This window comes from Protobothrops mucrosquamatus, unplaced genomic scaffold, assembly GCF_001527695.2.
Source record: "Protobothrops mucrosquamatus isolate PMUCROS unplaced genomic scaffold, P.Mucros_1.0 scaffold_301, whole genome shotgun sequence".
Taxonomy (NCBI): Eukaryota; Metazoa; Chordata; class Lepidosauria; order Squamata; family Viperidae; genus Protobothrops; species Protobothrops mucrosquamatus.
Genome location: NW_015386377.1, coordinates 25336 through 46262, shown reverse-complemented (window position 1 = coordinate 46262; position 20927 = coordinate 25336). Strand labels below are relative to the sequence as shown.

The 20927-nt window shown below is 44.4% G+C and overlaps 2 protein-coding genes across 2 annotated transcripts in view; one reads left to right on the top strand and one right to left on the bottom strand.

Annotated features, from left to right (window-relative positions):
* Positions 1-232: 232 nt before the first annotated feature.
* LOC107302928 (importin subunit alpha-1-like) lies at positions 233-7269 on the bottom strand. Its single transcript, XM_029287329.1, has 10 exons — positions 7204-7269; positions 5886-6020; positions 4973-5058; positions 4213-4481; positions 4005-4087; positions 3331-3594; positions 2614-2847; positions 1029-1211; positions 766-915; positions 233-316 (listed from the first exon to the last, which is right to left on the bottom strand). The coding sequence occupies exons 1-10, from the start codon at positions 7267-7269 to the stop codon at positions 233-235; spliced, it is 1554 nt and encodes a 517-aa protein (XP_029143162.1).
* A 4216-nt stretch (positions 7270-11485) lies between these two features.
* Positions 11486-20927, top strand: part of LOC107302932 (myosin-16) — a 28475-nt gene continuing 19033 nt past the window's right edge. The window contains exons 1-16 of the mRNA XM_015832095.1: positions 11486-11555; positions 11691-11976; positions 12516-12659; positions 12792-12948; positions 14225-14252; positions 14915-15011; positions 15164-15256; positions 15734-15797; positions 16092-16190; positions 16851-16954; positions 17091-17229; positions 17682-17950; positions 18528-18698; positions 19287-19466; positions 19746-19872; positions 20798-20859. Of these exons, the coding sequence (XP_015687581.1) occupies positions 11767-11976; positions 12516-12659; positions 12792-12948; positions 14225-14252; positions 14915-15011; positions 15164-15256; positions 15734-15797; positions 16092-16190; positions 16851-16954; positions 17091-17229; positions 17682-17950; positions 18528-18698; positions 19287-19466; positions 19746-19872; positions 20798-20859 (1944 nt within the window). The 5' untranslated portion in view covers positions 11486-11555; positions 11691-11766. The remainder of the gene's footprint in view (positions 11556-11690; positions 11977-12515; positions 12660-12791; positions 12949-14224; positions 14253-14914; positions 15012-15163; positions 15257-15733; positions 15798-16091; positions 16191-16850; positions 16955-17090; positions 17230-17681; positions 17951-18527; positions 18699-19286; positions 19467-19745; positions 19873-20797; positions 20860-20927) is intronic.

The window sequence follows — 20927 nt, the reverse complement described above, 5'->3', positions numbered from 1 at the left end:
ATATAACACATGGATACTTCTACAAGGCCAGCTGAAGAAGTCTCCTCTAGAGCTTATTGTTTTCACAGCAAGGAGAAACAAAAGAGACACAGCTTCTACAAAGCAGAATAGTGATTTATTATGACAAACAAATAAGATGTGTTAAACCCCTTTTTTCACCCCTCCCTCTTAGTGTTCACCCAAAAAGAGCATCCATCACCATATTTGAAGGCATTTAACAAGCGAAGCTCTTTCAGAAGTTGAAAAGGTCCTGCTGTTCGGCCACAAAAGGCAGCGTTTTCTTCTCTTCATTTTCCGGCTTTATGTCTTCAGCTTCCTAACATCGATGGGAGGAAGAGAAGACAATATTTTCCTTGCAGACTTTTCAGATCTGTTGCTTTAAGTCACATGCCCCCTTCCCAAAACACCCCTGTCTTAGGGCACAGTTCCTCCATTATGCAAACAACACTTTGCTTAACTATGGTTTGAATAAACGGCGGGGGGGCCAAGTGCATCTAACAGGCCCACGGTGTCAGTTCTTTGCAAATAGGTTGCAAATGCTTTACGACAGTTCACAAACAGTTCAAAACAGTTCTCGGAGCAGTTTTGAAATTTTAGTAATGGAGTTAACCAGAGATTGCTCCCAATGGGGTTAAAAACCTGGCAGCTTCCTAATGTTCGTTGGGTGGAGAAGGAATTACCCAGGTGATACAACGCTGTTAGTTCTCCTTTAAAGCTACATTTTTCAAACAAGAACATGGGGATTTGACGCCAGCCTCCACTTACCTCTCCAGAAAAATATTTCTCAATGAGGGCTAGGGCAGCACGATAGATCAAGTTGTTCTCGTGAGTCTGGAGAGCTTCGATCTTCTCCACACCTTCCAGCTCCTCAACCAGAAGGCCCAATTTTTCTGTCTCACCCAGCTTCTCAGCTGTCTGGTATAGAAAGAGAAAACATAAGTAGCAAAAGCAATAGCGCTTAGACTTATATACCGCTTCATGGTGCTCTTACACCCCTCTCTAAGCGGTTTAGTCTTCCTTAGCCTTACCCGGAAGAAGTTGCCGAGACTGTCCAAGACCACAAGAATGGTGTTACTATCCTTGATGGACAACAGGTTGAGCAAAGGCTTCAGGACTCCGGCCCGGATCATCGCCACCACTTGCTGTACCGTGCCGCCCGTCGTGAAATTGGCCACAGCCCAAACACCTTCCTTTTGGGCTTTGTAGTCTCCCTACAGGCACCAAAGGAATAAAGAACCTTAAGAAATAGATGAACTTGGCTCCTACAGGTAATACTCAAGTAACAACCGGCGACTTAGCCACTGTTCAAAGTTGTAGCAGACTCCAAAAAGGGGACTTACGACCTGGATCTGAAGTTCAGATGGCTTTCCTATTCTCCCTCCACCCCCCCATGGTCACATGACCAGAGTTTGGGTGCTTGGCAACCCAGCTGCAAATGGCCAGTTGCAGCATCCTGTATCCCAGGTTGTTTTACAACGGTTTTGTGTCAAAAAAAAATGGTACTTGCTTCCGGTTTCAGCAAAACCGTGCCATAGGAAACGATGGGTTTGCTTAACGGCCACCACAAAAAGGTCACAAAATGGGTCGGTCACGTGACCCACCTATTTTACAACCGTTACAACTTGTGACCATAATGGGCAGGTTCCGTTACGGCCGTGACCTGACCTATATCACAATTATACACCTAACACTTTCACAAAAGCACTGTGTTTGTGGCTGGTAGTTTCCTGGCAAATCTCTTTTTGCCGGTGTTAAAAATTCATTATCCAAAACCCGCAACTTTTAATACTTTTGGTGAAGCCGTTAGTGATTTAATTCTAGCTTCAGTTCTCATTATGTGCAGCTGCCCTAAACTGGAAGGAACGGCAATGAGCATCACATATCCTGCTTCGAACACCTGCAAAAGGAGGCAATTTTTCCAAATTAGTAACTAGAAACTTAGATTTTTGTCTCTTATAAAAAAAAAAAAAGCAGAATCCCAGGAAATGCACTCTATGCATCCATATTAGATATTTTTTTTTTCCAGACCAAATGGGGAACCTGTTAGTTGGCCTACATTAATCTCTAAGCAGGACGAAGACTTTAAGTTGCAGGTTGGTTTGTGCATATGTGCATATTCTGACCTGTGTACATGCGTTGTTCACATACTTACAGGTAGTAACTATATGAACAATGATTCAGTCCAAAATTTTTCTTGCTAAAGCGAGACATTTGTTAAGAGAGTTTTGCCCCATTTTACGGCTTTTCTTGCCACGACTGTTAAGTAAATCACTGCAGTTGTTAAGTTAGCAACCAGGTTATTAAGTGAATCTGAATTCCCTTTGATTTTGCTTGTCAGAAGGTAACAAAAGAGGATCACGTGACTGTCCCCCAGACACTGCAACCATCATAAGTACATGCCAGTTGCCAAGCCTTTGAATTTTGATCACATGACCAGAGGGATGCTGCAAGGCTTGCAAGTTTGAAAAACTATCATAGGTCACTATTTTCGTAATTTTGAAAAGTCACTGAATCAACCGTCGCAATTCGAGGACTATCTGCATTCTGATCTGTGTGCATGAAGTGCACCTATATTTACAACCCGCTGCCAATCCCGATGGTTCAAAACTCTACCTTGGCCAGCAACTCCACCAGAGGAGGGAGGAGCCCACAGGTGATAAGTTGTTGGATTTGGCTGCAGGGGCCAGCCGCAATGTTGCTCAAAGCCCACGCTGCCTCCTTCTGGACCGATGACTTGGGATGACGCAAGAGCTGCGGCAGGACGGACAGGATGCCCGCATCGATGGCCATCTGGGTCTGTTCATCTGTCCCGGTGACCACGTTGCCTAAAGCACGTAGAGCTGGGGTCTACAAAGATATCCACAAAGAGAAAGACAAGATCATCACGGAGGTCCATCACTAATGTTCCCACAAATACAATAGAATGTTTGATCTTCACGGGGGCAGATCCCTCCCTAGCCTAGCAATGCCTTCCCTTCAAGAAATCATTCTTGCTGACCAGAATGATGTTGCCTATAGCAGGGATCCCCACCTTTTGGGCACCAGGTACCGGTTCCGTGGAGAGAGGCTTTTCCACGGACTAGAAGGTGCGTGGTTTTGTGTGCTGCCTGCATCCCGAGGATGGGGCTTTGCTTGTTTGTGTGGACCGGTTGCTGGTGTGCCGTAGCCCAGTACTGATCTACAGTCCAGGGGTTGGGGACCCCCTGGCCTATAGTACATGGAGAAGACGACCACGGAGGTCCATCACTAACGGTCCCACGAAATGTTTGGATAGGTGATCTTCACGGTGGGTGATTCAAAAATAATAATAAAAAAATCACTCTTGCTTACCAGAATGGGCAGGTCGGTGCTGTACAGAAGCTCTACCAGCCGAGAGAGGACCCCGGTCTCCACCACCAGCTGGATGCGATTGTTGGAGCCATCGGTCAAGTAGGACATCGCCCAACAAGTGTCAGAGATAATGTCCTTGTCCTTATGTTGCAGGAGACAAGTGAGGGCGGGAAGCACCTGCTTCACAGCGTCAAGGGGAGGGTGAGGGTTCTTGTTTCTGCAGAGATTGGACAGGGTCCAGGTGATATTCCTCAGGAAGCCCACCTAAGAAAGAAGAGGATGCTCGTTGGTTGAAAGCAAGCAAGCAAACAAGCAAAAAAAAAAAAGAGACAGGGGAACACATTTCCAGATTCCAGAGGATAAAGCAGGAACCAAGGAAGCCAGCGAGCGATTACAGCCTTTCCTGAACTTACAATAATTTGTTTCCAGGTTTCAACAGCCCTGGAAAAGGTGCCTGGTCCTCGCAGTTACAACTGTTGCAGCATCCCCACAATCACAAATTCAGGCACTGGTAACTGGCATGTGTTTATACCAGTTGCAGCGTCCCAGGGTTAGGTGGTCGCCATTGGTGACCTTTTCCCAGCCAGTGACCTTCTGACAAGCAAAGTCAGATTCACTTAACCACCGCAGATCAGCAGAACCAACTAACCCGACGGAACAGACTTGCTACATACCGGGGTCGAAGGCATCACCAGGGACAGGATTGGTGGAATCACACCAAAGCTGATCAAAGTATCCCGGCAGATCGGTCCATCTCCTAATGAAATAGTCACGGGAAGGAGAATTGTAGTTTCAAAACAAAAACAAAAAAAAGCAACTACAGGAAAGTAGTAACAACCGTTCATTCTGTAACCTCAGAACAAGCCAGCTCTACAAACTTACCGGCAATATTGCCCAGGGCCCACACCGATTGCTCACAGATATGGATGTGTGGCGAAGACAACAGAACCACCAAGCCCTGGATGCCATTGGCGTCGACCACAGCTTTGGTTTGCTTTGAGCTTCCTGAAGCAATGTTGGTGAGCGCCCAAGCAGCCTCAAACTGCACATTGGGAGTATCGTGAAAATACAAGAACTCCACCAGTTTAGGAATGATTCCAGATTCAATGACTTGATTGATCGGTGGATTCTTCTGCTTGGACAGCATCTTCCTGTTGGGAGAGGAAGCCAGGTCAACCTTCAGGTGGCCTCGTCCTGCTGGGAGAACCACACCCCAACAGTGGCGTTTCTCAAGGGACCTCTAGAGTAACTGAGGCACCTTCAACATCTGAAGGTCCTTCAGAAGCAAGTTGACTAAGCATGCCCGTCTGTGGTGGGATTCCCAACCGGCAGGATGATTCTTAGAGACCGGAGAACATGGGGATTGAGAGCAACCACTGCTTGGATCACCTTCCAGGTTGGATCACTCTATCAGGATTGTTTCAACCATCTTTGGATGCAGTTTATGGTCCTGCAGCCATGTGCTACCTTGTTGAGCTTTCTCTAGAAAGCTAGTGACCTCCATTAACAAACATTGACTGGGGCCAGCTTGATCTCCTGTTCTTCTCCGATGGCCGAGAACCAACCAAGTTAGTTAAGTAACCAATGGCAACCGAGACGGATTGATGGGGGACACAAAGAGCAAGTTACGGCTTTAGCCTACCTGATTGCCTGGGCCGCCTTGTGCTGAAGAAAAAGGTCATCTGAATTGATCAGCTCAACTATATCTATCAAAGAGACCTGAGTAACCTGTAGCAGGAAGCAAAAAGATTGTCAGACCCCCCACCACCACAAAGAAACAAAAGGATTGTCAGAACACCACCACAAAGAGGTCATCAGGATGCTCCTGGCCACACCAGGTATCCAAGAACTTCATCTTCTGCTCAATACATGGTTTACACCTATTCACACTAATCCCCAAACAAGCCACATCATAGTTTAGCGGGCCACATGAACAAAGCATGGCAGAGTCCTCAGATCTTGGCGATGGCCTGTTTCTGTGAATCATCCCCCCACTCCAAAACTCTCTCATTCAGTGGTTCTGAACAGCCCTACTGGTGTACACAGATATGGAAGACGGCCTGATCAAACCAGGCTCCTTCCAGATGTGTGGGGATTACAAACCCAGAATTCACAACTCATAGGAGTGAAATTCTGAACCTTACAATCCTGATCGGTTTAGACAGCATGGGTCGGAAAGGGCCCCTATAGAAAAATGAGATTTGTCCCTAGATGCAATATATTCTCGGGCAACAGATGGAAACTGATCAAGGAGAGAAGCAACCTAGAACTAAGGAGAAACTTCCTGACAGTGAGAACAATTAACCAGTGGAACAACCTGCCGCCAGAAGCGGTGAATGCGCCAACACTGGAGGTTTTTAAGAAGAGGCTGGACAGCCATTTGTCTGAAATGGTATAGGGTTTCCTGCCTGAGCAGGGGGTTGGACTAGATGACCACCAAGGCCCCTTCCAATTATTATTATTATTAAGATTCTACAGAGGGAGGTAAAACTTAACTTTTACTATGGAGCATTCCTTCTTATCGCGCTACCACCCCCTCCCCCACCCACACCTACCACGTTCTTCTCGTCTTTCTCGGGAGATAGGCTGGCTTCTGCCAAAAAGCAGATGTTCCTTCGCTTCAAAATCTGTTCGTCTTTCCTTGCTTTGCGAAGCTCAACTTTCACCTCAATTTTTCGCCTCCGGATTTCCTACCAAGGAAGAGAGTCGGGCATTATGGATTTTAAAAACAGCCGCACGGTTGGAAGTGCAGAGAACACGGTTGGAAGTGCAGAGAACACGGTTGGAAGTGCAGAGTCCGCAAGGAGAAGGGCGGGGTAAAAATTCAATTAAATAAATAAATAAAAAATAAATAAAGAAGAATTTCGGATGATCAGGATTCAAGATCAAATGCCTTTGAGCAAAACTAATTCTAATCTGCTACGTGTCAAACTTCAGAGGAGGATAAGCAACAGTGGCTATGCCTTCATCTAGAGAATAGAATAGAATAGAATAGAATAGAAACAGAATAAACATAATAGAATAGAATAGAATAGAATAGAATAGAATAGAATAGAATAGAATAGGAATAGAATAGAATAGAATAGAATACTGCAAGGGACCTTGGAGGTCTTCTAGTCCAGCCCCCTGCTCAAGCAGGAGAACCCATACCGTCTCAGACAATTTTGTGTTTGTGTTATGTCTGGGTGGTTGATGGCCTGAGGACACTCCTACCACCGTTACTCTCCTAGCCTTTTGAATTTTGTGCCTTGATGTTCAGCTGGATGGTTTAACTTGCTTTTAATTCTATTTTTAATCCCAAAGGTGCTTTTTCCAAGCAGGCATCAGGTCTTTCTTGGGTTTTTTCTTTGAAAACCATTTAGCTTCTCATCCAAGAAGAACTGAAGAAGCTTCTTGGATGAGAAGTGAAACATTTTCAGGGGAAAAAAAAACCCCAATAAAGTCCAGTTGCTCTTTTGGAAAAGCACCTTTGGGATATCTTTGACCTTGGATGATGGATAATCTCCATAGACATTCTGTTTTTAATGTGTGCCTTTATTCGTGTATTTGTGTGGTTTTATTAGGCTGTTTATAAACTACCCACGGTCCCTTAGGTAACATAGGCATAGCCATTATTTACTAAATAAATGCCTGTTGACTTTCTGCTTTATTTTACAAAATTGTGCATTTCTAAAAGGGGCCAAAGAAAGCTGGAGAATGAATAGGGTCTCCTGAATAGAAACACCCTTCTCTACACTACAGTGGATCAGAGCCTGCGTGAATACAGCTCCAGGTTGCAAGTTCCACCTCCGATACTAGGAGTGTAAATTTTGCACTTTGACCCCTTCTGTTCCTGAGGAACCACGTACGTTCCTGGGTTTCACACGTACTTACTGCAAAATTTTTGCCTTTGTTTTTGAATTTCCTCATCCGTCCATCTTGGTCATTTGTGGTAGGCATGATCCACGTTCTGCGAAGTCCAGACAGGTTTGGCCAAGTGTGTCTCTCCTTATACCTAAGTGAACAGAAGGAGTGTTGGCTCAGGAGCCCAACCCCACCAGCCACTACTCAACCTTAACCAAAGGGCCAGAAAACCCCTCTTTCCTACAATGTGTTTTGCTGCCCCGATATGATTATCCTAATGGATTTGATAGCATTTATAATCCACCCCAAATTCATTGTTTTAATGGAAGAGAAAAATAGTGGGGGTTTTTTTTGCTTTGCAAGCTGCAGCCATTTAGTTTTGGGATGGAGGCCAAGGTGCTTTGGTCAAGGCAGAGAAGAGAGATTTTAAAAGGCAGGGCAGTTCGGTTTCAAACTAGGCTGAACTCCTAGCACCTTGGATAAAATAATTTCTAGCCCATGAAGGGCTGCAGAAATATACTTTAAAACAGACTCGGGTGTTGTACTCACATTTAAAAGAGTCAGTTACAAACCCACCAGTTCTACTGGCAATAGACACTAAGTTTTCTTAATTTTTCCCCTTGAGCAAATGAGGTTTTTTCCCCTCTAACATATTTGGTGAATCCAGGGCACCTAATTATTGAATAGTCTACTCTACTCTAAAGCTCCACGCAATCCCTTATGGGTTAATTCAACATCCAAGAATCAATTTGGTCTCGTAATTAAAGCACCAGGCTAGAAAATGGGAGACCACGAGTTCTAATCCTGCCTTGCCATGAAAGCCAGCTGGGTGGTTTGGGGCCAATCCTTCTCTGTCAGCCCAACCCACCTCGCAGGGTTATTGTGAGGAAAAGAGGAAGGAGCCGTATTAGGTATGTTTGCCACCTCGAGTTCTTTTTAAAAAATACAGGTGGGATAGAAATAAAACAATAACATAACCCAGGTTAAGCATGCAGCTTAAGCACAGCCATTAAGAACCACTGAGTAAAAACACCTCAGAATTATATACAGCCCTTAGGTTTTAAGGTATAACCAAACCTTCCCTTCCTTTCATTTAATTATTTATTGTGTAATATCTGCATTGGCAAAACACAGAATAAATAACGTGTCTTGGACATAAAATTGAATACATTTATAAGCTTCCTGCCGTGCCTCTGTTCCTAGTCCACAATAAATTAAAAGGCACGCCAAAAAAAAACAACCAACCAAATTACACCCCGGCTACTCACTGTTTCCTTGTACAAGCCGCTTTGTAAAAGCTGCAGCCGCCCTGAAAAATACTTAAATTTCCCGGGAAATGGGTCAATCACCCACTCTCGTCTTTTGATTGGCTCACACCTCCAAGAAGCTCCGCCCCTTTTCAGGGTTCTGTTCTTAACAAGCCGCCGGGAAAACAACTGCGGGCGTGTGGGTTCCCACTGCGCCTGCGCAGGACAGGTATTTTATTTTTTTTTGCACGTGTGAATTGTGGCTTATCAAGCCCATAATGATGGGCGATAGTTAAAAATTGCAGAGCAGCGTTGATTGGCATGCTCACCTGGGAGAAATCCTCTTTGAATGCAATAGGATTACTTCAGAGTAGACCCCTAAAGGTTTGAATCCCCTTTACGTTCAATGGGGTTTACTCGTAAGTTCAAGACATCAGTTTTGCTCTTTCATTCTTTCCAATGGACTTGGCTTTCAAGCTGACCTAAGTGCAGGACCCACTTTCTGAAGTGACTTTAAAAGATAATATTTATAGCTCAGCGTTGAAATGAAGGGTCCTTGGTGCCCTCTGAGCTGGCTTGTTTTCGTGCGTTTTGTGACCCAACTAGGATACATCACCAGTGCTAGAACTTGCCTAGCACTGATGATGTTACTTAGTTCGGTTACGAAACATCTGCAAGAGAGGACCCCACAGTTCTCCACTCCATAAAACCCCACTCCCTTCTAGCACTGATGGTGTCACCTAGTATGGGTAATGAAATGTCTGCAAGGAAACAGCCAATATCAGAGAGCACCAAGGGCCCCTGAATTCACTTTTATCGATCTCCCAGCACAATTGATTAAACCCTTCCTCCATAGAGCAGCCGAATTGATTCGGGTTTCAAAGAACGTGTCCTGGGGTCACAACTGATTTGAGGAATCACTATTTCCATGTAAGCCTTGATCACTGGCTGAACTGTTGAAACCAGGATCTGGTTCACCATGAGTTAGCAAGGGAACATGTGCTAGCAGACATGGCTTTAACCAAGTCTCTGGCCTAATGGGTTCCAAAGGAGGGCATTGTGGACCTACGAGATGCCACCTTGGAAATAATTGCCGAAGAGCAATTTTGGAGAAGAAAGAAAATATCCTTTTTTTCAGACCACCATCTGCTTTTCTGCCAATTATAACAACACACCGTTGCCCAGGCAATTCCAGGCTTTCTTGGCATGGGTTAACCATCTCTCAAAATAGATGTTTAGATGAGTGCTTTGTCCTTCTTTGGACCAAACTCTGGGGCTTGCTCTGGGGCTAGAAACCCGGCGGGAATACTATGACTGGGTAGCAACAGCTGGGAATGACCTTGCCCCATCAAAATAGAAGCCTCTGCCTTCCTTGGCACTTCTTTAGAGGCTAAGAAAGCACCTGCCAAGGAGAAGAGCCCAGATAACCTTTCACTCAGCCTGGAGTTACGGAGGGAAGAGGAAGAATTGTGGAGGGCATGGCTTTTTGGAGGGAAGGAGGGAGAGGACGGGAAAGGAAAGGAAATGAAAGAAAGAGAAAAGAGGAAGGAAAGATGATGGGAAAGAAAAGAAAGAATGGAACAGGAAAGGAAAGGAAGAAGATGGAAAAGGGAGAAAGGAAGGAAAAAAGGAAGGAAGGTGATGGAAAAGAAGAAAGAAAAGAAAGAAAAGAGAGGAGGAGGAAAGCCAAGCAAAGGAGGAAGGAAGGAAGATGAAAAAGGGAAAGAAAGGGAAGGAAAAGAAGAAGGAAGGAAGATAATAAAGAAAGGATGGAAGGAAGGACAGAAGGAAGGAAGGAAGGAAGGAAGGAAGGAAGGAAGGAAGGAAGGAAGGAAGGAAGGAAGGAAGGAAGGAAGGAAGGTAGGAAGGAGTAACCCAACCCTATTTCACCCTGTTTGTCATGTGCTCCTTCTAACCTCCCCAGAGCTAGTTCAGAGTAACAACATCACACCACAAAACAAATATTAACTGTTCTCACATGCTAAATAAATATGAACTCTCCGCACTTTGGAAAAGTATTTAGGTGGGCGTGGATGATTTTGTGCCTTAGTTCCTTTTAACACTGACTGACCGCAGGTCTCTGTTTTCAGCCATTCCTCCACCTAAGCCTTTATCTCTTTCCCATAAATTATCCTCTCTGGTTGCACCCATTCATCTGGGGTCAGCCCCCTGGAGTTCAAGGAAACTGACTTTTGAGTAGAACTACATAGGCCACCGTTTCTCCCCCTTGGTAACCCTAAGGTGTGTGGACTTCAACTCCCAGAATTCCTCAGCTAGAATTACAGTACTCAAAAATAGATCTTACAATCCCACTCTTATTGCTGGAAAGTTGTGTTTTGGGGTTTGTTTTGTTTTTTTATTACTGTAACCACCTGCTTGTTAGTGATTAAAAGAGAATTTTTGGGACAGGTCCATGCAGAAGAAAGAAGTAGTATTTCTGAATAAATCTGCCTAAAGCTTCAATCATGATCAAGATACCTACAAATCATGTCAAGTCGTTGGTTTTCGGTTGCGTTGTAGGAGAGCCAGGCAAATCATGATCAAGATACCTACAAATAGTGCCAAATCATTGGTTTTCGGTTGCGTTGTAGGAGAGCCAGGCAAATCATGATCAAGATACCTACAAATCATGTCAAATCATTGGTTTTCGGTCGCGTTGTAGGAGAGCCAGGCAATTCCCAGTTGAGTTTGACAAGAACAAAACAAAACAACTGCTCATGCCTTTGGCATTAAAGGTATTCCTGGATTCCACCAAGTTGGGCTAGCTAGGCCACGGGGGAAATGGATTGCAAGCTAGCATGGGAAGCATGCTTTACATTGAAGTAACAACTGAAGGGGTGCCTTGAGAAGATAAATCTGCAAGGCAGGAGAGTCTATTTCAGACTTCCCCAGTCCCTTGAGTGGCAAAAGAAGCCTGCAAGATGCCCTAGAAGGAGACGGACAGGGAGGAAAAACTCGCAAGAAGTTGTTGCATTATTTGATCTCTCCTGAGGGAGATGATCCTGATCCAATGAGCTTTCTCTTGATAAAGACCCTGGCTCTTGCTAAGAGAAAGTGATAGGACACATCAGAAGGTATAAAAGAAACCAGCCAGTCATCAAGTAAACACACTTTTTGGTTGCGTGTCTTCAGGAGGTACTCCTAGTTGGAATTGTAGCGTGGGAACAGGATAGGAGGGGTGACAGAACAAGGCTGAGTTTGGATAGATGGATGGATACATGGATAAATAAATAGGTGGCTATCTTAAGTCAGTTTCCCCTTCTCTTCCAGGAACTTTGTGGATTGCACTCTTCTCTCAGTCTTTTCTTCCTTTCTGGATCCATCCTGCCCCTGAATCCAAGCCAACATGCCTGGCGGGTACAAAGGAGAATGTGGGGATGATGTTGACCCCATGCCTTTCTTGGCTCCCGGCGAGAAGGAGAAGATTGAAGCCATCAGCAAACCGTACGACATCAAGAAGTCCTGTTGGGTGAAGGAGGACAAAGAAGGCTTCGTGGCTGGAGAGATCCAATCAGAAACTGATACTCAAGTCACGATCAAGACGGTGACCAATCAGGTGAATTGATAGGAAGGGAAAACTCCATTTGGACTTTGTATGTCTCTCAGGTTAGGGACCGGGCAGGATTGCTCAAATTAAGGGGACATAACTTGCAGGGAAGATGTGATAGAACTTGTTTTGAACGTTGTATGGAGTGTCTAATGGCTGAAGTTTCCACTTATTAATCACAACAGAAGACAGATAATGGTTAGAAGGGTCTTGGAGATATCTAATCCAACCTCTTGCTCAGTGCATGAATCCACTATTACAGCATTCTTGACAGATGGTCTTCCAGGATCTGTTGATGTATCTGCAGAGAGCTTTCCATCTCTCAAGGTAGACTGTTCCACTGTTGAACAACCTTTAGCGTTAGGGAGTTCTTCCTGGTGTCCAACCAGAATCAACTTCCTTGTCTTTGAAACCCACTATTTCTTATCTTCAGGACAGAGAAAGGAACTGGAGCTTTACACAAGTTTCCACATTTGTGAATTTATTTCATTTGAGTGCTACCTGACCCTGGAAATTACCCTGGGAGGCTGTCTTTTTTTCTCCCACAGACGGTGACCATCAAGAAGGAGGATGTCCAGCAGATGAATCCACCTAAGTTCTACCAGGTCAGCGATATGGCCAACATGACTTTCTTGAATGAAGCCAGTGTCTTGGATACCCTCAAGCAGCGTTACATCATGATGAGGATCTACGTAAGTGGGAAGATGGGTGGAAGCATTTGAACTGCTTGGAGACTTATTGATGAGTTGGATCTTCCTGCTCTTATCCAGACCATGTTAAAACGGGACTGGAAGCTGATCTTGACCATCTTGTTCTCCTTTTAGACATATTCTGGCCTCTTCTGTGTCACCATCAACCCTTACAAGTGGCTACCCATCTATGGGGCACGTGTGGCCCAGATGTACAAGGGCAAGAAGCGTACGGAGGTGCCTCCTCATCTCTTCTCCATCTCTGACAATGCCTACCATGACATGCTTATGGGTGAGTGCTGAGAAGATCCTCAAAGGTCCTTTAACAGTTGTAGGAATTGCCCATGTCTAGTTTAATGAAAAGAAGGACTAGGGTGACCTGATAGGAGTCTTCCAACATTTGAGAGGTTGCCACAAAGAAAAGGGGGGGGGGTCAACCTATTCTCCAAAGCACCAGAAGGTAACACAACAAGCAATGGGTGGAAACTAATCAAGGAGAGAAGCAACTTAGAACTAGGACATAACTTCTAACTTCCTAACAGTGAGAAATATTAATCAGTGGAATGAGTTGCGTTCAGAAGTTGCGTTCAGGATTTTAAGAAGAGATTGGACAGCCACCTGTCTGAAATAGTATAGGGTCTCCTGCTTGAGCAGGGGGTTGGACTAGAAGACCTCCAAAGTCCCTTCCGACTCTGTTATTCCATTATTCTGTAAGAGTCCTCTCTTTGTCCCTTGTTCCGTTTATGCAAACCAAGCATTATAATCAAGCAAGAGTCACCAATCCTGCAAGGGTCCTAAGACTCATGTAGTCCTATTCTTATTTTCAAAATCCCTATGAAATCAATCACATTATGCATCTGGAAAGCATGGTCGATTCCTTTTCCAGCAACCTGTTGGGCAAGGGGCAATGAAGAATTGCAAGAGATTAAAAACAAGAGGGAGAAAGAGAGGGAGAAAGAGAGGGAGAAAGAAAGAGGGAGAAACAGAGAGGGAGGAAGAGAGAGAGGGAGAGATAGAAAGAAAGGGGGAAAGAGAGAGAAAGAAAGGGAGAGAAAGATAGGGAGAAAGAAAGAGAAGAGAAAGAGGAAGAGAGAGAGAGAGAGAAAGAGGAAGAGAGAGAGAGAGAGGGAGAGAGAGCATTACCCTGTAAGGAAGAGAGAAAGAGAGGGAGAAAGAGAAAGAGGAAGAGAGAGAGAGAGAGGGAGAGAGAGAGAGAGAAAGAAAGAGGGAGAGAAAGATAGGGAGAAAGATAGGGAGAAAGAAAGAGGGAGAAAGAGAGGAGAAAGAGAAAGAGGAAGAGAGAGACAGAGGGAGAGAGAACATTACCCTGTAAGGAAGAGAGAAAGAGAGGGAGAAAGAGAGGGAGAAAGAAAAAGAGGAAGAGAGAGAGAGAGGGAGAGAGAGCATTACCCTGTGGGCATTACCCACAGCATTATAGATAATCTCGTCCACCCTGCTTGCTGCTTCCCAAGAGTTTATTTGGATCATTGGCTATTGATCAATTCCGTGGGATTTAGGGGGGGGAAAAGCAGATCACCCAAGTGTTCTCTTTCTCTCTTCCTCCGTAGAACGCGAAAACCAGTCTATGCTCATCACGTAAGTGGCCCTATTTTCTTCCTGTATATTCCCTACTGAAATATTTATAAGATGGCTGGGTTTTGAATGCTCTACATCCCGTACAAAGAAAAATAAAAGCATATCGTATGAATACGGCGACCAAATTAATAATAAAAAAAGTACAGCTTAAAACCGATTTCCTGGCAACAGAGGCTAACGAGAAAGCTTATTGTACGCGTCAAGAAGTGTTTCCAGAAGATGGTGTTTTTTTGTTTTTTTTCCTGAGCTAGTAAGAAAGGGATACTATAATTTCATTTAGGTAGTAAATGCTCCATCTTGAAGCCATTCCGAACCATTTTTCAGAGGGTCCCATCCATTTATACCCTATACTCATTTTTGATCGGTGAGTTCAAAGTATAATCAATCAACCCTGCAAGGTAGGCTGAGCTGAAAGTCTTGACTCACTCCGATTCTCCCAATGAGCTCCAGAATTTGGAAAGATGCTTGTATAGGTGTGTTTGTGGGATCCCGGATCTTCCTATTTCGAATCCAGCAAATTCTTTTAAATCCATTTCACTTCTTTTTGTGTTTTGTGTGTGGTTTTTTTTTTTTTGCTAAACCGAGAGATAAATTTGGGGCTGAATTGTGATCCTAACTCGGGAACCACCTGTGCTGACGTAGCTCTCTTCCTTTACCTGTAGTGGAGAATCTGGAGCTGGCAAGACTGAGAACACGAAAAAAGTCATCCAGTATTTTGCCAACATCGGGAGCACCGGCAAAGTCTCCGCCGATGGGAAGGTAAATCCAACCGAGGTCTGTTATCCGGTCGCAGAGGAAACAACGGATCACGTTAAAGTGGTTCTCCCCAAATAGCGCGACCTCTTTAAGCTGTCCCAGAATGTTTCTTGGTGAAGAGAAGATGATGGTGATGGTCTTTCTTTTGGGGACAGGGATCTCTGGAAGATCAAATCATCCAGGCCAACCCCGTCCTAGAAGCTTTTGGAAACGCCAAAACAACCAGGAATAATAACTCGTCTCGCTTCGTAAGTATCTGAGCTTGAAACAGTGCCTCGGCTTGTCCCCTTGGTCCCCTTTTCCCACTCATTCCGGTGATGGGATGTCGTTTGGAAATGACTTTGAGCGACAGGGAGAAGAACCACAGCCTAGACAAGGACCAGATAAGAGGTAGATAAGCCCACAGAAGGAAAGGGACATGGCAAACATCTCAAGGGGGACCCTCCATAGTTTCTTGACCTGTGAAAGGGACAGGAGGGGGGGGGAAGATCTTCTCAGACCTGCAAGATTAGGTTAATAGGGGGCCTGGTACTTCTGAGTATGCTTAGATAGACAGCTGATTTCAACATACGTACGAAAATCATTGGCTATTTATTCTGGGTTTGTTTTTCTTAATTAACCTGTGTTTTTTTTTAAAGTAACACATTAAAATCACGACTATTTCTTTATTTGAAGCTATTTTGGGGTTACGAAAACAAGGCTCTGTTTTTTTTTCTCTTATTCAGGGTAAATTCATACGAATTCATTTTGGCAGCACAGGAAAACTGGCTGGAGCTGATATTGAGAGTTGTAAGTATCAAATTTCTCTAGTGACAAATCTCCAGTTCTCAACCCGTGTCCATTTTAGCTGGCATATATCAATAAATGTCTGTCTGTCTATCTATTTATCTAATCTAATCTAACCTAAATCTAATCTAAATCTAAATCTAATCATCTGTCTCCAGAGAAGATTATTCCAGATTTCATCAGCCAATACTTTTTCAAATCAATGAAAAGTTCAGAAAATTTCAGCATTTTCTTTCCTTTGAATGGATAATAACCTAATTCTTTTTAAAAGTGAAGTGGCTTCCCTTTATGTTCTAGACCTCCTGGAGAAGTCTAGGGTCATCTCTCAACAACCTGCTGAAAGGGGCTATCACATCTTCTACCAACTCTTGTCGAACAAGAAGCCGGACCTTGTTGGTATGGCATTTTCTGTGTGTGTGTGTGTGTGTGAGAGAGAGAGAGAGAGAGAGAGAGACAGACAGACAGACAGACAGACAGAGACAGAGAAAAAGAAAGAGAGAAACAGACAGAGAGACGGAGAGAGAGGGGGGGAGAGAGAGAGAGAGAGAAAAAGAGAGAGAGAAAGAGAGAGAGAGAGAGAGAGAGAGAGGGAGAGAGAGAGAGAGAGAGAGAGAGAGAGAGAGAGAGAGAGAGAGAGAGAGACAGAAAAAGAAAGAGAGAAACAGACAGAGAGACGGAGAGAGAGTGGGGGAGAGAGAGACAGAGACAGCCGAAGACAGAGATCAAGACAGAGAAACAGAGAGATTGAGAAAAAGAGAGAGAGAGAGAGACAGACAGACAGAGAAAAAGAAAGAGAGAAACAGACAGAGAGACGGAGAGAGTGGGGGAGAGAGGGAGACAGACGAAGACAGAGAGATTGAGAGAGAGAGAGAGAGAGAGAGAGAGAGAGAGAGAGAGAGAGAGAGAGAGAGAGAGAGAGAGAGAGAGAGAGAGAGAGAGAGAGAGAGAATGTTTCTCTAAAACTTCTGGACATTCCCTTCAAGGCCATTTCTATGGCTTTCTACACATACCGACCAACAAAATGGCTCCATTCTAACATGCCTTTTGTCACCACAGAGAGCTTGCTGTGTGTCCCGGATCCCAAGGAATACCAGTGGACAAGCCAAGGGGTCATTGTGGTGGACAACATGGATGATGGGGAAGAGCTGCTCCTCACAGATGTAAGGCTTCTAAGGTGGTGCCTGGGACATCTTGGAAATGGGTGAAAATGTTCAGAACGATGCCATCTTGAAAAGCTTAAACTCCTGTAACCAGAGCTTTGCTAGCCCCCACGTGTCGCGATTCCTTCTCTGCCAGGTGGCCTTTGACGTCCTGGGCTTCACCGGAGAGGAGAAGAACAGCGTGTACAAGCTGACGGGGGGCATTTTGCACTTCGGCAACATGAAGTTCAAGCAGAAGCCACGAGAGGAACAGGCAGACGTGGACACCACTGAGGGTAATGGACAAATACATTTAAGTCCTTGACTTACAGCCAGTCATTTAGTGATCGTTCAAAGTTACAATAGCACTGAAAAAAGTCACTTATGACTCTTTTTCACACTGAGGTCAGCTGGTCAAAAAAATCAGAGGGGTTCATATTTATGACAGTCGCAGTGTCCCGCGGGTTACGTGATCCCCTTTTGTGACCAAAGTCAACGGGGGAAGCCAGATTCACTTAATAACTGTGTGACTAACTTAACACCTGTGGTGATTCACAACTGTGGCAAGCAAGGTTGTAAAACAGGGCAAAACCCACAACTGCCTCACTTAGCAACAGAAAGTTTGGGCACCATTGTGGCCGTTAGTCAAGGACTACCTGTACAAAAGCAAAGGATGTCTTCAGATTCCCCATTAAGACGAAATAAATGAATAACAACGTCAACGTCTCCATTTTGGTCTTTTGAACAGTGGCTGACAAAGTCGCCCACCTCATGGGTATCAACTCTGGAGACCTTCAGAAGGGCATTACCAGACCCCGGGTTAAAGTGGGCAACGAGTTTGTGCAGAAGGGGCAAAATCTGGACCAGTGTAACAACTCCATTGGCGCCCTGGGCAAAGCCGTCTACGACAAGATGTTTAAGTGGATGGTGGTCAGGATCAACAAAACTCTGGACACCAAGATGCAGAGACAATTCTTCATCGGCGTCCTGGATATTGCCGGTTTTGAGATTTTTGAGGTACCAAGAAGCCATGATTTATTTATTTTTATTATTACAAAAGATTTTGGGGACACCCCAAAAAAACATTGGCATGCAGAACATAACACATCAGTGTCCTACCCATTCCGTTCCGTTAACACCAAGGCGACGCCTTTCACATTTTCAAGCTTGCCATCAATAGCTTGACTTCTACTGCCCCTCAACCCTCCAGTCTACCTTGGGTTTTTTTTGGGGGGGGTCAAGCAGATTTCTCCCCCAAAAAAGCAAGTGAGCGAAACTGCCTTCAGCTTGGCAAAGGACCACATTTACAGTCGTTTGCAGCATCCCTCAATCCATGTGACCACATTTATTTTTTTTACTACAGTTTTGCTGAAAACTGGCAATTCCTTCTGGTTTTTGGCAAGCAATGAGTTCCTTTAATGACCGCCCCAAGAAACTTGGATTAGTCACTCGACTGACCCGTTTTACAACCAGACTCCATTACGGCTGTAAAGCAAAACCCTCTTTCGTTCTACAGCCTGTGTAAAGCAAACGAGGACCAGTTAAGTCTGGGAGTAGGAAGCTGTAAGTAACCTGTCACCTACTCCTCTTGCAGTTCAACAGCTTCGAACAGCTGTGCATCAACTTCACCAACGAAAAGCTGCAACAGTTTTTCAACCACCACATGTTTGTGCTGGAGCAAGAGGAATACAAGCGAGAAGGCATCAACTGGGTCTTCATTGACTTTGGCCTCGATCTCCAGGCTTGCATTGAGCTTCTGGAAAAGGTAACCTTCCTCCAGAGAAGCGACCAGATGTTCTCCAGATATGCTGAAGGCTGCTTTGAGCTGTTTCTTGCCATAGCTATTGTTTTTAATCCTGACCTTGGGTAATATGATTTTTTCCTTCCTTCCTTCCTTCCCTTTTTATTTTTTCTTTCTTTCATCTATTTATCTATCATCTATTATTTATCTATCTTATTGCTCTCTCGTCTATCTGTATGCCTTCTGTATCTATCCATTTTTATCCGTCTACTGTATCTGCCTGCCTGCCTATCTATTATCTATCTACTATATCTACTAGCTATCATCTATCTACTATCTATCTATCATCTATCTATCTACTATATTTATCTACTATCTATCATCTATCTATTTATTATCTATCTACTTTATCTACTATCTATCTATCTTGAGAAGAGTGGTTACCATCTTTGGAATATTTTTTTCTGATCAAGAAGGATCAGGACCTACACGGAGTGAGATTATATGTGATTTTTATTGCCAGCCATCCAAAGCTTAAGACTGTGAAAAACCAACACCCTAAATAAATAATAACGGACGCATTTAATCCTCCCTTCTGCTTTCCCCCAACAGCCCATGGGCATCTTCTCCATCCTTGAAGAGCAGTGCGTGTTTCCCAAGGCGACCGATGCTACTTTCAAGGCTGCTCTTTATGATAACCATCTGGGCAAGTCCCCTAATTTCCTGAAGCCAAAAGGTGGGAAGGGCAAAGGGGCAGAAGCCCACTTTGAGCTGGTTCATTACGCTGGCACGGTGAGTACCGAGCAAGAAGAATCACCAGAGTAATAACAGGACCTTGCATGGGTGAAGTTGGCTTCTGAAGGGTGTGGAGAATCAATCCACTTATAGGGAAATGTCTATGGAGAGTCTCAGCCATCCAAGTCATGGTTGTTCCAAAGGCAACTGGACTTTCTTGGGTTGAGCCCTTCCTTGCTTACCTTCTGCTATTAGTGAAGGATAATGAGATGACTCCCCCATTTAGCATAGTGATGATTCCTTCGTGCCTTCGTGTTCTTCCTTTTTTCAATCCAGGTGGGCTACAATATCACTGGTTGGCTGGAGAAAAACAAGGACCCCCTGAATGAAACGGTGGTGGGCTTATTTCAGAAGTCGGCCATGCCCTTGCTTTGCACACTTTTCAAAGAAGAAGAGGCCGCAGGTATGTAGCTCTTTGTGGCCCGCATTGCAATCCCATCATCCTGTAAAGCAGGGGTCTCAACTTTAAGACTTGTGGACTTCAACTCCCAGAATTCCTCAACCAGCATGAGGAACTCTGGGAGCTGAAGTCCACAAGTCTTAAAATGGACAAGGTTGGAGACGTCTGCTGAAGAGTACTACATTATCTAAGTCACTTGGAGTAAGAAGATAAGCAGCATATAAATTTAATCAACCAATCAATAAAACGTACAGTACATCAGCTTTAGGAACCATCCCAGGCCCCAGAGTGTAATTTCCTCAGTTCAATTCCTGGTTGAATCCCATAGAATAACATCTGGCTGTCTACACGTGAGAAGTCTCAATAAGGACAATATCATTCATGTGGTGCCTCCTGGTGGTGAATATCACTGAAAAATATTTATTTGTGCAAGGAAATAGGTAATTAATAAGAATAACATGTGGGAAACCATTACAGAAGAGAAAACGGTTTGCAAGTAAATCCGCAAACAAAAATCTGTATGCCCAGTATATCTGGGGGGTGGTGGTGGTGACGTAGGGATAAATATTATCAAAAGTCTCTTGACATGGGTGGAAAGAAATGGAAAAATTCCTTTCAAGAAACCATGGATGGAAACTAGTCAAGGAGAGAAGCAACCTGGATTTAAGTAGAAACTTCCTAACAGTGAGGACAATTAACCAGTGGATCAGCAGTTGCCTTCAGAAGTTGTGGGTGCTCCATCACTGGAGGTTTTTAAGAAGAGTCTGGACAGCCATTTATCTGAAATAGGATAGGGTCTCCTTCTTAAGCAGGGGGCTGGATGGGAAGACCCCCCCCCCCAAGGTCCCTTCCAGCTCTATTCTGTATTTTTGACCATTTTTTTTTGTTGTTGTTGCTTTCATTACCTGTTTTTCAATGCTGTCCTCAGCTTCGGGAACCAAGAAGCAGAAAAGGGGGTCTTCCTTCATGACCGTCTCCAACTTCTACAGGGTAAGTGACAAGTTCAGGGGCTCCTGCTTCTGAAGGTGATCATATCTTACGAGGAGCATTCCATGCCT